This window comes from Sander vitreus, chromosome 13 (genome assembly GCF_031162955.1).
Source record: "Sander vitreus isolate 19-12246 chromosome 13, sanVit1, whole genome shotgun sequence".
NCBI classification, from domain to species: Eukaryota; Metazoa; Chordata; class Actinopteri; order Perciformes; family Percidae; genus Sander; species Sander vitreus.
The window spans coordinates 22,319,852-22,335,094 of NC_135867.1; the positions used below are offsets into that span (position 1 = coordinate 22,319,852).

Genomic DNA, 15,243 nt, shown 5'->3' on the forward strand with positions numbered 1-15,243 from the left:
TTTGTGTGTGTGCCCCAGACTGCTCCTTGTAGAGATTACATATCGCCAGAGGATCGGAAGTCTGTGTTTGAGTGAGTTTATGTCTTAGGGAGCTTGTACATGTATTCTGTGTATTGCGAACTAAAGCTGTTTTGGGGATTTGGCACAACTAAACCAGGGGGTAGACCTCTTGCTACAAAGAATCAAATGTTGTGGTTTATCCAACATTGTGCAATAATAAACATAATGAGCAAATGGTGTGGCTTTTTCATGCACAGAGAGAGAGAGAGAGAGATCATATGTGTCAATTGTCAGCATCATGTACCTGTGAAGTGTCTGTTAATTCATGCACTGCAAATGAGGAACAACCCAAACATGCCGGTTGTATAATCACATTAGTTTCTCATCTTTACTGCCATAGGTTGCCATGGTAGTTAGTGTTAAGTAGCATGAAGCTGGTGTCATGTTCCCTCAACAATCAGTGTTTGTCAGCACCCAGGGCACTTGCTTTGATTACTGTTTGAATTGGGGTTCCTTAATTACCTGGCGAGGTAGTCGAGGGATTTCTCTAGGTCAACTCTGAAGCTACAGCTTCCGTCTTTTATCATGCTTCATCCTACCTTCCTTTCTTTCCTGTACTCATCCCTCCGTCCTTCTCAACTTCCATATGATTTAACCGGACCACAGCCAAATGAACTGACGCCTGCTTTTGTGTATTTTCTTCATTGAAATAATCACTTTGTCAGGCTTGTTTACATATTGTACTGTATAGCTCACTGTTTCATCTGCCTGCCACCTCCTAATAAATGGATGCAAATAGCAACAGAAGTGCTAAATCAACAAAAAGCATCAACATCCTGTTTTACATCTAAATAGGGACTCCTGCTCCGCACTGCGACCGTTTTCTCTCAATTTTCTTAATCCGTGGCGTTTATGCCCTCTCCCTATCTGTCATTCTGCCTTCTTTATTTTCCCTCTATTATTGCTCTCGCTCTATCCTCGTCGTCCTCCGTCATGGTTTATGCCTTACATTGAATGTCCTGCCAAATGAAGCTGGCAGTCCCTGTGTCCTAGCTGTAGATCGATCTCTCTCTCTCTCTCTCTCTCTCTCTCTCTCTCTCTCTCTCTCTCTCTCTCTCTCTCTCTCTCTCTCTCTCTCTCTCTGTGTGTGTGTTGTGACTGTTCAAAGACTTCTTAGACCTCCTTTAGTAAAGATGAACTACTGTATCTGTCTGTCAGCCAAGTTCTCAAGGCAACCTTAAGAACAGGACCAATCAGAGGCACCTCGCTGTGACCGGCCATCGACTTCCAATAATCTGCCTCTCTCTGTCTGAATCTCTCTCTTCTCATCCTCTGACACCCTGACTCTTGACTGCAGTTTGAACTTTACTGTAAAAGTATCATAAGAATCCTACTGATTTAAGTGATCCCTTAACTTTCTATCTAGCCTCATCATCATGTCAAAATGTGTCCAATACACATTTGTGTTTATGACCAAATAGCTGCAAAACTCATGACATTCAGTCGCAGTTGTACTTTGTGTTTAGTGCTAATTAGCAAATGTTAGCATGCTAAACTAGTGAACAAGGTCATTATTATCCCTGCCTTTAGATGTTTTGATTATACATCATGTCAGTCTGGCACGCCCCCAGTTTGCAGAAGCAGGAGTAGCGACATGGAAGCTAAGCAATGTACTGCTGTATACGGGGCCACACAGCAAAATGTTTTTTAACCACCTAAAAAAAACTGTTTAATTGTACGCTATGTTTAGAACAATTTCACCTCTTTACCTTGCTGTCAGACAGCCATTTCCCGCAGGGGAACTGAAGCCGTTTTATCCATCCATCATTTCTTTAAAGCCACCAGACTCCTTTTGGAAAAACAGTAATTTTTCCTCGTAGAACAAGGAAGTAGCTGGTCTACCACTGCCTCAATAAGTTAGTTAGTTAGTTATTGTGTGACTTTGGTGAATCTAAACTAACCCTTTAAAACACCAAAGTCACACAACAACACAACAACAACCTAACCGATCGAGGCAGCGGTAGAGCAGCAAATCCTGTGTTAAAATGACTGTATTTGTCATGCCGACCGCCATCTACTGTAGGTAATATACCGACTATGGATAAGATCTGAGCTATCCCTTTAACTTCAGCATTGTTAGCATTGTCATTGGGAGCATGTTAGCTAGCATGGCTGTAGACTCTTGTTTCCAAAGGTGCAGTAGAATTATAGACATGGCGCAGAAGTAGGACATACATAATCAATACAGCTGATGTACTGACTTGTACAACGTGCTAACTCACAACTGGTGTACTTAAATGTACTGTACCAACACCTGAAACTTGAATTACACCCAAGGTAACCTAAAGTCCCCTAAACTTCTTAAAGTAGCTGTACTTGAGGTGAATACAAACTTGCGTGCGCACACATAATTAGAGGTGTTGGCAGCCCTTGTAGTCGATGCAGGTCATGTAGTAAATCCTCCGGGAGGTAGCGGTATTGGTCCAGTGAGCCAGGGCCATTGATGGAGGCTGCATTAATAATGACCAGAGGGTGGAGAAACTTCAAAGAGCATCAGCAAGGCCCTCTAGAAGATTCTCTCTGGTCTTATACAGTAGCTGAGTGTACAGTGTGTGTGTGTCTGTGTGCATGTATATTGGAGCATATGAGGGTGTGTAAAGTTTAATGAGACACGGCCTATCAGTGGATCTGGACATGTTCCCTGTAGGTTTCTGCTCTGGCGCTTTCATTTCTTGTAGTTAAAGGAGGAGGCGAGAAGAAAGGAGGATGAACACTTAAAAGTAAAGCATACTGAAGGAGAGAAGAATTGTGAGATAACATGTCTGCACTACTACTTGATGGGAGCAATATTTAATGGTTTAAACAGATAAGTGTAACATTGGAGGGGGAGTGTAGCCCTGTTTGTACCTCTGTGGGAGCAGAGCACCGTCTGTCTGGGACGAGCTTTCCCTTCATACAGAAGGAACATCACTTCTCTGTTTCACTTGGCTGGCTTTTCTTCCCTTTTTCGTTTAAAAATGAGTTGCTTTAAGTCTGCACTATAATAAATGGAGATTAGCTTGATCACTGAGTGGAACATTGTCAGCTGGTTTCCAGAATTCTTTTTTTTTAAAAAATTTTTTATATATATATACATCCTTTTTTTTTTCTTTTACAGTGATTTGTGACACCTTTGACTTTACTATTGAGACCTTGAGACGTTTTTGGCATCTCATTATATAACTGCTGGAATCCAGGTCTGATAGAAAGAATATAAGTCCTCTCCTTCCGCCTCTCTGTTTTCTTTTGTTGTTTCCTTCTTATTCGTCTCTCCCTAAGGGTTCTCACATCTGCCACTTTGCCTGCCGCCCATCTCCTTAGTATAATTTTTTTCCATTTTCTGTCCATCTTTTCCGCGGCCCTATCGGTGGGAGTTTCTCACCTCGAGCTGTCATGTGTGTCAGGCCTGCAGCTGTTCACACCACGTTAGCAGGAAAGCCGTCCACAGGGAAACCAGCCAAGTGTGCTGGTGCAGGCTTAAACTGTCATTTAGAGACAGGGACGGTGGCATTTGGGCATGTGTCGGACTTATTGCACTTTAAACATTTAATTTGTGCTGTTTATGTTTGCATCCGTGTGTTTCAGAGAGGCTCTCTTAAAGTCCAGCGTCAGGGCAGGCTGTAGTTTACCTAGTAGCAGCCTCAATATGCAGTGGAAGAAAACTGTTTCAGAACCAATAGGAGGCTGCAGCATCAACCTCGGAGATGGACTGCATGATAAGCTGCGCGCGTGTGTGTGTGTGTGTGTGTGTGTGTGTGTGTGTGTGTGTGTGTCCATCGATCCCTTCATTGTGCAGTAACAAACTGCTGCTCTCCCTCCACCTTCAATCTATAGAACAACACACTAGGGCTGCACATTATATCGTTTTCTTTATCGTCATCGCAATATCAATTGCCGCAATAAATGCATAAAAAGTCTGCAACACATCGCGAAAGACGCTCTTTTTTTGTGTTAGTTGAAAGAAAATATCAGTAGAAAACTGCACTTTAAAATGTAACTGTCATTCTTATTTTAGTGGTGCCTTTTATATTCAGTTCAATTTCTTCAATACATTTTTTTTAGAAATGATTTCCTTTCATTTGTTTTAAATTCAACAAGCAATTTGTTGTATTTTAGCAGAATACTGAAAGCAGCAGAAAGGCAGAACTGAGTACACTTCAATATCTGTTTATGTATCGCAAGTAATATTGTTATTGTGATATTCAACAACATTATCGCATATTTTCCTCATATCGTGCAGCCCTACAACACACATACAGTCATAATTCTTTTTAGAAATAACAATGTTATGATCCGCTGCTGATCCCCACATGGAAACTGTCTTTTAACTTGCTCCGCTTCACAGGAAGATGAAAGGTCAGAGTAAGCTGCATGTATTGCTAAAATACACTACCTATTGTCATTAAGTTGAATGTCGTCAACCCAAGAATCATATCATCAGTCAGACTATAGGCACTGCGTTTAACTCAGTGGGAGCTGAGTGGGAGTGTTTGTCCTTGTTCGAGTCATGGAACAGTGACTCCTGTGTGTGAATGTGTCTATATATGTGTGTGTGAATGTGTCTATATGTGTGTGTGTGTGTGTGTGTGTGTGTGTGTGTATAGACTTGTGTGGAGGCTACACTGACTCAGATCCCTCCTCTCCTCCCCCAACAGCTCTCCTTTACAAGCCGATTGACCGTGTTACCAGGAGCACCCTGGTCCTTCATGTGAGTACACCGCCTCCACTTCCACGGCTTTAAAAGCATCACATCACCTAAAAAAACTGAGAAAAAAAAAAAGAAAATGATTCTGGAGATGTTGCTGCTGAATTTGATAAATGCCATGTTTAGAAAACTTCATTCACTTCCATTGTATTGGTGTGGAGACAGAAGTCTACAGTATGAGACAGATATCTCAAGACAATGGGCAAATAAAACCAGTGTTGGAAAGTAACTAAGTACATTTACTCAAGTACTATACTTAAGTACAATTTGAAGGTACTTGTACTTTAATATTTCATTTTCCTGCTTAATTTGTTTATTAATTTAATTTGTATTTGATAGGGACAGTGCAACTTTATACTACTACTACTAGATACTTCTCAGATAAAACAATATGCATACAAAACATACTATAAGCTTATGAAATACAACATTTTGTTAAAGATTAAACCAGTGGTTCTCACCCTTTTTGGCTTGTGCTTCCTTTACAAAAAGATGTCTGGTTGGGGCTCCTCGTCACATTTCAGAGATCCTTCATCAAAGAGTGTTTTCCCCCTTTGAACTTCTCACATGGTGTTATTGATTGTAGCCGAAAGAGGTAACATTAGCCAATATTTCACAAAAAAAGCAAAGTGAGAATTAGAGATGGTCCGATACCATTTTTTGCTTCCCGATACCGATTCCGATACCTGAACTTGCGTATCGGCCGATACCGAGTACTGATCCGATACCAGTGTGTCATATATTTTATTATGTTTTAAGAACTGTATACTACTATACCTGTATGGATGTGATATTATTTCTATCTTTGTTGTCTGTCTGGCTCAGGTTAAACTCTTTGTGAAACATGAATGCCACAGAATGTTCTTTTATTCTCCAGTTTGACATTGAGAGCTTTGTCAGTTATAACGGAAAAAGAACATAAATAAACTACTTAACGTAGATTTCCTTTAGGGCTTTATTACATGGTATCGGATCGGTGCATAAACTCCAGTACTTCTCAATACCGATACCAGCGTTTTAGGCAGTATCGGTATCGGAACATCTCTAGTGAGAATATACTGTATGTTTGGTTTTATAATTTGGTGAACTGACCTTTTAACGGCCTCTCTCTTTCTCACACAAACACTCCAAACAATTTATACTGAAAGGATTAAGCCGTTGTAAAAGACTTTACATTCCTCACAGCACATCCACCCTTCAGAGTAACATTTTGACTCCAACACATTTTAATTCTTGGTTAGCAACGCCAGACAGGAGCCCAGGTGCTGAAAAAGCAAAGCTTGCTTTTGGTTTTGTATCAGAGTGACCTCTTTTGGATGACTAATAATTAAGTGGAAACTGCCAATCAAGTGAGCGGAGATGCCTGAGTGTGTCTAGTTACGTTACAGGAGTTTATTGCATGACTACGTTTGCATAAAGCTGTCAGAACAACAACATGACCAGTGCATCCAAGGCTAGTGTGTGTGTTTCTACAACGGTCATGTTCCTGTCATTTTTTGGCGGTTTTTGTTTTGGTAGGAAGACAAGGCAGCTCAAGCCTCTGCCGTCAGCTGTCCTGTTCATCATCCTGCCAACTGATGAGAGCAGCTTGAATAAAAACAAGGAAATGAGATTTTCAGAGATTACTTAAGTATTCAAAAAGAAAGCTGTGTATGCAGTGCACTGTGCAGTTATGTTTTAAAAGAAGACAGAATTCAATCAGAACTTCGGCTTATACTTAAATGGATTTTTGTTGGTCAGTGAAATTGGATTTCTAACGATATACAGAGTACGATACTTTTACATAATTGGCTCAACAATTTCTGTGATTTCACAGAATATGTATCCTATGTATCATTTTCTTGCTTTCTTTTTTTCTCAGTTTTACTGAGAATACCCTGATCACAATTACACAGTTAGACATTCACACCTGGAGGCTGGCCAGTACAACCACAGTCTGGGGTTAAGGGCCATGCTCAAGGGTACCTCAGTCATAGTAATGAGGGAGCAAACGCTGTTTTTTTTTGTTTTTTTTACTTTCCCCACCCAGATTTATCCTCGGTCCAGGGGATTGTACCGATGACTTTTTACTCACAAGCTCGCTTCTCTTACCTTTAGGCATCCGCTGTCCCAAATGTCATCATAAACCAACAAACATCATATCACAAACCATGACTGTGTGTGTGTGTGTGTGTGTGTGTGTGTGTGTGTGTGTGTGTGTGTAACCATGCATGCCTGTGCGTGTGTTGCAGGACTTGCTGAAACACACTCCTAAGGACCACCCGGACTTCCCCCTCCTGCAGGACGCTCTTCGGATATCTCAGAACTTCCTCTCCTCCATCAACGAGGAGATCGACCCTCGCAGGACTGCTGTCACCACGCCCAAGGGAGAGGTGTGTGTGTGATTATTTGTGTGTGATTATGTGTAAATAAATACCCTTTTTCTCTTAGTATGAATGAGATTACAATTTGGTGATCACCTTTTTATTACCTACAAAAAACTAGATAGCGCCCACATACTGTACTTAGTTGCTATAGTTAATAGAATAGCAGTAGATGCTATTGTTGTTTTTTTACCCAGTGCTTCCTAGGTTTTCTTATTTAGCGGGTTACAGCATAAACAGGAGCCTAATGTATGAAGAATTGACTTTGAAGTTAGGTGCTGTGTGAAGTTTGGTGCAAGGAGAGAGTGACCGTGGATGGAGGAAAAAAACTGCATGTAGGAAGGTAGCCAGTGCTAATACTTTATATAATACGTCATACCTTTGACTGATGTGTATTCAAATGGGTTCATATCTTCCCGAAGTATCGCATATTGTTTTGTGTTTTGAGTACATTTTAAGACTTTGCATAAAACCCATTCAAAGTTAAATTCAGGCTTATATACTGTATAGAACATATTTCATAGAAGTACTTTACAAACATTTCATAACGTCTAGAGTAAAAAAAAAAAAAGCAAATACAATTGTAAAAGAGTTATTAGAAAGTTTGAATATCAGGTGTATTAGGTGCCCTGAGGCGTTTTTGTAGAAACAGACAATAGTTTAGGTTCAGTATTTCTAACACATTGTGTGTATCCTTAAGAATACTCCCATTAACAGATTTAGCAATGCACTCAACATTCTCGGACTCACAATGGTCAGTATAAACAACAGCAAAAAAGATCGATATTGATTCAGTAGGACACATTTTACACATTCTTCTTCCTTAGCGCCTACATTACCCACAATGCAACTCAAACTATAACCGTAAAGTCAGAGATTTGGATGTGTTATGCTAGCCACGGCTATCATAGTTTCAAGCAGAGATGAGGAGCGGGCTACAGAGGTCTTGTAGGCTTGCTTCTTTCTAATGCTACACTCCCAGATTATTTCATTCTAACTTCTAGTCTCATAGGCCATTTATCAGACTAAACACAGCTCCCTCTGAAGCCACAAAGGCTTTACAACTTCACAAATGCAGTTTACGCCCCCAAGACCTGTAACGCTTTGACTTTGACGTGTAAAGTCGATGAGAGTTCCCCTTTTGAGGTCCAACAAACATAATAAATCAGAGCAAAGTGCAACTGTTAGGCCTTAAAGAAACACTTAAAGGAGCAGTGGGTAGGATATAGTGCGATCTATTGGCAGAAATAGTTGTTTGACCCGTGTTGTGTCGAGATTATCAGCATTGTGTATGCGTTGGTGGGTCTGCAAGAAGTGACATCAGGTGTTCTCTTAGGCTCGTCAGCTGGTAAAGGATGGCTTCCTGGTGGAGGTGTCAGAAAGCTCCAGGAAGCTTCGGCATGTCTTCCTCTTCACTGATCTGCTACTCTGTGCCAAGATGAAGAAGACATCAGTGGGGTGAGTCCTCTTAACCTTTTTCTCTCCATCCAGAGTATCACAACAGTGTATTTACCCCAGAGCCATTTGAATTTGTACCTTTAAATAGCCACCCTTTTAGGATTACCCTCTCTATGTTTCCGTCTGTTTTGCCTTCCGCATCAGCATCTCAACCCCAGACAGTGAAACCGAAAGGATGACACCAGCGCTTTACAGATAATCATGTCTCTCTTTCTATTCCTGTCTCTGAAAAGCAGGAGGGTTTTTTAAAGCCTCAGTAACAAAGAAAAAGTCTAGCAGGCATTTTGCCTCTGGTGTTTTGAAAAGTGGAGGAGAGTAGCAGATATACATAACGGATAAAGGGTGAGGATGAAGAAAATGTGTATGCACAAGCTGACGGTTGTGTGTTTCAGGAAGCAATCTGTTTGAGCTGGAGGCAAAGTGAAGTGACACAAACGGAGAGTGTGTGTGTGTGTGTGTGTGTGTGTGTGTGGTGTGTTGTGTGTCACAATAACAGGATTGCGTGTCGTTCGCCTCGTCAGCATGGCGGCAGCTGTTAGCCTGATTGGATCTTATTTTGGTTGACATTCACCGTTTGTCCGTGTCATTTGCAGCCACCCGTCACTTGGAAGAACACATAGAGTTGCCATAACTACCAGACCTGTAAATCAGACTATTATGGTCTGGAGTGTTATCTCAGTGTGCCGCCTACAGGCTACACAAACACACAGTCAGAGCAGAGCAACCATCCAGAAACTCAGTCACCTTGGGTTAAGTCACTGAGCATCCTTAATCCCATTGTATCCTATGGTTATCTCAGTTTGGCATTAGTCATATTTACATTGAGGCCACATGTTCCACTTCCTGAATACATATGTAATCATTTTCTTTATGCACTGTATATTCCACCTCTGCTATTGGAGAATTGGATATGATGATGTATTCATATTCTAATGTATTCAGTTACTTAAGGCCCATCTTTTTATTTGTCTGTGTGCAATATCTGCAAAGCTTTGTTTAAGTGTGGCTAGATCAGCTGTAAGCAGTGCAAAGAGTGCACTAGAAAGAAAATGAATGGATGGTCTGTAAAAACAAAGAGATTTCCCAAAAGACCAGAGAGCATTGAGACACAAAGGGTTTGATAATGGAGGGGAGGAAGAGATCAGAGGCTCGGGGAATGGCTTTGAGGGGCGTAAAATGAATGTCCTTGGATAATGAAGAAATGAACAGCCCATCTTTCTTGTGCTGCTGACAGTGACAGTAATTGTATTGTAATGTGTTCCTCTATTTGGTGTGATCCAGAACCTTCACCCTTTTCCCACTAAAACCGTGTTCATCCCATTTAATCTATTTGGAACTAATCTAGTTAATGCTCTTAAATTAAGATTTTAGTTGTAATATATTAGATTTTGTCTCCAGCGTAGATTCTCATTATCAAGATGCTCAAACAGACCTTCTGATGAAGGTGTCATACCGGTGATGAGTTTACTGTGCAGCTCCCAGGAAGGCTAATTGATATCTCATTAGTGATGATGCAAATCAATCTCCTCAGCCCTGGCGGAAGTAGCACTCTGCTGGGCGTGCATAATTTTCATTAATCTAGCGTTGTGACTACATGAAGAGGCTAAACATTATTCTGGCTGGCCGGATATCTTGTTTTTTAAAAAACATTGACTGGTTTGTTGTATTGATGTGTATCCATTACAATAATGTCGTTACAGCCCAGTGACAAATTAAATCATCTCTTACTAGGAATGCTTTGTCAAAATTAGACCGGAGATATTTTAATTATAGCATTTTAAAGCTTCCTTAAATCATGACAACTATATAAGTAAACGGCCATCTGGACAGACTTCATTTGTTTGAGAGTCTTCTTTTAATTAGCTGATGTTGTCATATGTTGTTTTTTTCCCCACTGCCTTTATTCTGTATGTATTTACAGCTTTTTGTGTCCTGAAGTGATTTGTGGACTAAAAAAAGGAGGAAGGATTTATTGTATGATTCTTTGACTTATTGTGTTTCATATTCTCCTTCTGAATTCCTATATCCCTCCATCCTTTCTCTCTCTGTCCATCTGCAGTCGCCAACAGCAGTATGAGTGCAAGTGGTACATCCCTCTGGCGGACTTGACTTTCCAGACCCTGGACGACTCCGACTCCTGTCCCAGTATCCAGATCCTGCCCGAGCACGAGATCGAGGAGATGAAGATTAAGATCTCAGTCTTAAAGAGTGAAATACAGAAAGAGAAGGTAATCCTGTTGCTTATTACTGACTTTTTTTATTCATTTATTTTACATTTTTACTGTGGTAGACAATAGTGGTCTTTAAACGGGACCTTCCAGGGTTCCTTAAAATGAGTCATTAGCTGGGTTCTCATTGTTATGAGAAACAAAAACCACATACAGGTGACTCAGGAGGGAAGTTTTGACTCAAACGTCCTGTGAAACTTGGATGGCCATCTATTTATTTATCACAGCATACGCAGACTATCATGGAAGACTCCCTAATGTTGTGACTCCTTACTTGAAACACGGCACCTTCCCTTTAACTCAGTACTTCTCACCCACACCTTTTGTTTGTCTTAGACAGGGTCAAGCTAAGGTTCAATGTGCCATGTAGTGTGCATAACAACACAGACAAAAAAAAGTGGCATCCAAAAATATATAAAATAGATCTTCATACCCTTAATCCAAATTGTTACTGTGCTTTGCACCAGTAATTGGGTCACGATTATACTGGAAAATGTTTGTGTCAGCCTTTCTTGTCTATTCCTATCGGTGCTGAAACATTTGGTTATTGCCACAGGTTAAAAAAAGTCGCTATAAGCCTCCACCAGTTACAAGCCTGTACAGTAATACACCCCCGCTCCCCTGGCTGAGACCCACTGAGGGCTTCAGGAGCAGAGAGTTCCTGTTATTCCCCTCTCACAGCATTTAACTTGCCCACCCGGGGCATAGCGAGTGACCACGGCTGGTATTTTGAGTGAGAGCAGGGAGAGATTCAGCTGATTGTATCCAGACTCTGACTCACGGCTTCCTGGTGAGGGCTGGGAGGATGTGTGTATTCTTTTTCCTTCAATACTGACAAGAAGCTGAGATCCTTGAATTATACATAGTCAGACTCTCACAGCACAGCGCTGATTTCATGGGCTTATCAGCTGTCTCTCCTGGAAAATAGGAAATATATTGTTAAGCCGATACCATGCTGATAAGAGTAATGACAAATTAGTCATAAGACATTCAGTTCTAATTTTAATAGTTCATTATGAAATGGTGTTTAAACTAGACACCGAATCAACGCCACAGTTGTATCTTAGAATATACTCGTGTTTATTCAGTGTACTACTCATATCATGTCATATTAAAAGTTGATCCTGTTGAATAGCAACTTAAAGTTTAATTTCATTTCAATACACTTTTTTTATCATCCAGCCTAGATCCACATTACAATCACATTTCAGTCTCCTATTACAATTTAAGATAATGGAGAGTGGAGAAAAAGTAACATGCGTATAGATTACGCAATTATAGAGAGATTATAGAGTATAGATTTTTAACCAACACTTAAATAACAAAAGTCATTCGGAGGATGTAAACAAGAAGTAAAATGCTGCTATCAGTTAGTAACTGTTACACCCATCCCCCCCTGAATTATCAATTATCAGTTCCTGTTTGTGTACGCACATACAGTTATCACTGGATTACTTTAAAGCTATAGTGCGTAGTTTCTGCCGCCCCCATGAAGAATTCTAAGTATCGACAACAAAACACACATCCACATGATACAAAACTCCAGAGAGAGTTGTGTGGAGCTGATAGTCTATATTAGCTTTGTATCAACTCATTTGGCAATGGCTTGAATGTAACGGGCGTTCATTAATATCATAAAGTTACGCACTTAAGCTTTAAAACAAAAACAAACAAAAAAGTGATGCAAGTTTTGGACTTATATGGAGCGTCTTCAATGTTTAGTATCTTACATGAAACATTTTTCTCTCTCTATCAATCCTGTATCAGTTGCAGGACTAAATGAGATTCTATATGTCTGTTTGGTTGTGTGTTTAGAAAGCACCGAAGGGTCAGAGTCGCGTGGAGCGTCTAAGGAAGAAGATGAATGAGCAGGAGTCGTGGCTGCTCCTGCACTCTCCTACCATCCCCTTCCGCATCCACAACAAACATGGAAAGGTAGTGTGTTTGTCCTGTCACTCTGCACCCATTCAGCTGCAACGCAAAGTCTCACCAATAGAGGGAGACATGTTCCTTTCAAAAGAGTCCTTTTGATGGATCAGGTTTAGAGTTTGATTAGAAAAGAATCACATTATATCTTTTCTAGTGGTTGTCAGATGCATTTAAGCTTTCTTCATAAAATCTGCAGTGCTCTGAAATTTCTTGTGTGTTTTTTTTCACGGCGCTTTTCAACAATGATTTTATTGTAGGGTAGGAAGATGTCCTTGACAGTGTTTTTTTTTCTGTGTGTATCCAGAGCTACCAGTTCCTCCTCTCGTCAGATTACGAGAGGTCAGAGTGGAGGGAAAGCATCCAGAAACTCCAAAAGAAAGGTAACACTGGCTTTGAACAGCATTGTCCTATTTCTGTCCTTAGAAAACATTGTGTGCTTCATCTTAAAGTGGTTTAAAACACACACTTTTTACACACAGTACCGCAGAAAAGAAGGTTTGACCCTAGCCGTGTGGTTGCTGTGTGTTTGTCAGATCTCCAGACGTGTGTTTTAAGTTCTGTCGAGCTCCAGGTCCTGACCAGCTCCTGTTTCAAACTCCGAACTGTCCACAACATTCCTGTCACCAGTAACAAAGACGGTAAGAAACACTCACACACTATCTTCTTATTCCTGTCCTCGTATGTTTGGCTGCTTTGTATGTTTCTCTTGCTTTCTCTTTTTTTCCCACAATCACAAACGCACACAGTTTCCCATTGCTCCTTTCTTTCCTCTCTGCTTTGAGTTTAAATTCACACACAAAAGTGTACACTCTCAGCACAAAAAGCCACATAATAAGAGAGGGGGGGCCTTGCAGGAGAGAATCTAGGTTACAATATGTTTCTCATCTAGCTCTTAGCAGTCAATGCCACGCAGTGTGCCGGCGGTGGCCTGCGCTCAGCTCTCAGCTCCTATATGTATGTTTTTGCTCCAGATCTCCATGTTGCACCGCTTTCAGAGGCTGGTGGTGACATTAAAGCCATCTGGCCGACCTACTCTGATCTCCCCAAATGGCACGAGGGTCTCCGCTTTCACATGCACACACAATACACATGCATAGCCACGGAGCTGACAGAGGGGTTTCAAGACACTGAAAGGCACACTGTCTTCATCTTTCTCGCATCATACAGAAAAAAGGTCCACGTTTGCTTTTTATACAGTGGTATCTCTGTGCAAGTAAGCCATTATTTTGATATCCAATACCTAAAGTGGTGATCATAGGGATTCTTGGGTTTTCTTTTCAATTTTGCAATCTGGTGACCTTCGATGGAAACTGGAACTTTTCACATGTCAGTTGCCAGCTGAACAGTGAAGTACTGTGACTTCTTTTAAAGGTGCTATTTATTTATTTATTTATTTTTTGTGCTCGTGCTAATTGCCTAAAACCTCCTTTTTAATTATTCCAAATAAACTACCAACACACATCACTTGCAGGTATGGACCAGACAGCAGGTCTAAGCCTTTATATCAATTTACAGTTCATGTATTTGTTTTTAGATTATAAATTTAAAGCTTGCACTCTCTGTGCAGTTTAATTAAACCAACATTTCACCACACAAGTGGGCTTTCTGACATGCATGTAAACCAAGCTTATTTCATTCAACCATTCATTCATTCATTCCTTAAACATAAACATGTTCCACTTTAGAATGAGACCCTGTGTCTCAATGAGATTACCTGTGTAAATACAGGTTAAATAAAAAACTTCTCAGTCAGCTCTGGGTTACGCACACCTATTACATCAATGCATTTTACACACTCCACAATCAGCAGGCAAATGGAAAGAATGTTACAATTACAATTGTACGAACAAATTCAGTGTTCATGCTAGGCGTGGTGGGGGGGGTTCGAAAATCGTATGTACCGTGATTGATGATTCACCTGACCGAAAGCAGAATATGCAGAAAATCCATGTTATGTACTTCTTTACAAATGAAATAAATGTCAGACTGACTGACTGACGTGCATTCTTTTTAGAAAACAATAGTTTTTTGGAAATGTCTCTTGATATATTTTAATTTCAAATTGCAATACTCGATACTGTCGAATCGCAATACTTCTAGAATCGCAATAAATGAAGATCGCAATACAAACTGAATTGGTACCCATGTAGCGTTAAAGAATCGAATCGGGGCAAAAGTATATTGTCCCAGCCCTAATTCATGCCATAGAGTACACAAGTGTTCCAGTAGGCCTGGCAACATATTGTCCGTGTCCCCCCCTTCTTCTTTCTTCAGCCTTCTAAAATTCCTGTATATCTTAAATATGATATTGGATGATTTTGCCTCTACAAAATACGTGGAAATGCATATGTAACATTTTGCTACAATGCTCTATTTTTTGTTTTTGGGTGTGGAAATGTTGAACATGCTCCACATTTAGTTCACATCCTGTAAAGGCCATAAAAGAGTCTTTGAGGAGGAAGATAACATTTAACCCAATTATCCCTTAGATTGATATTATTCTGGAAATCATGATGGGAGG

At 40.5% G+C, this 15,243-nt stretch overlaps 1 protein-coding gene across 3 annotated transcripts in view; it reads left to right on the forward strand.

The window, feature by feature from the left end:
• abr (ABR activator of RhoGEF and GTPase) overlaps nucleotides 1-15,243 on the forward strand; it is a 134,533-nt gene that overhangs the window by 73,588 nt on the left and 45,702 nt on the right. For all 3 annotated transcript variants that reach the window (XM_078265691.1, XM_078265692.1, XM_078265693.1), the window contains 7 exons: nucleotides 4,695-4,747; nucleotides 6,976-7,116; nucleotides 8,444-8,565; nucleotides 10,625-10,793; nucleotides 12,609-12,728; nucleotides 13,027-13,102; nucleotides 13,256-13,360. In XM_078265691.1, the coding sequence (XP_078121817.1) occupies nucleotides 4,695-4,747; nucleotides 6,976-7,116; nucleotides 8,444-8,565; nucleotides 10,625-10,793; nucleotides 12,609-12,728; nucleotides 13,027-13,102; nucleotides 13,256-13,360 (786 nt within the window). The remainder of the gene's footprint in view (nucleotides 1-4,694; nucleotides 4,748-6,975; nucleotides 7,117-8,443; nucleotides 8,566-10,624; nucleotides 10,794-12,608; nucleotides 12,729-13,026; nucleotides 13,103-13,255; nucleotides 13,361-15,243) is intronic.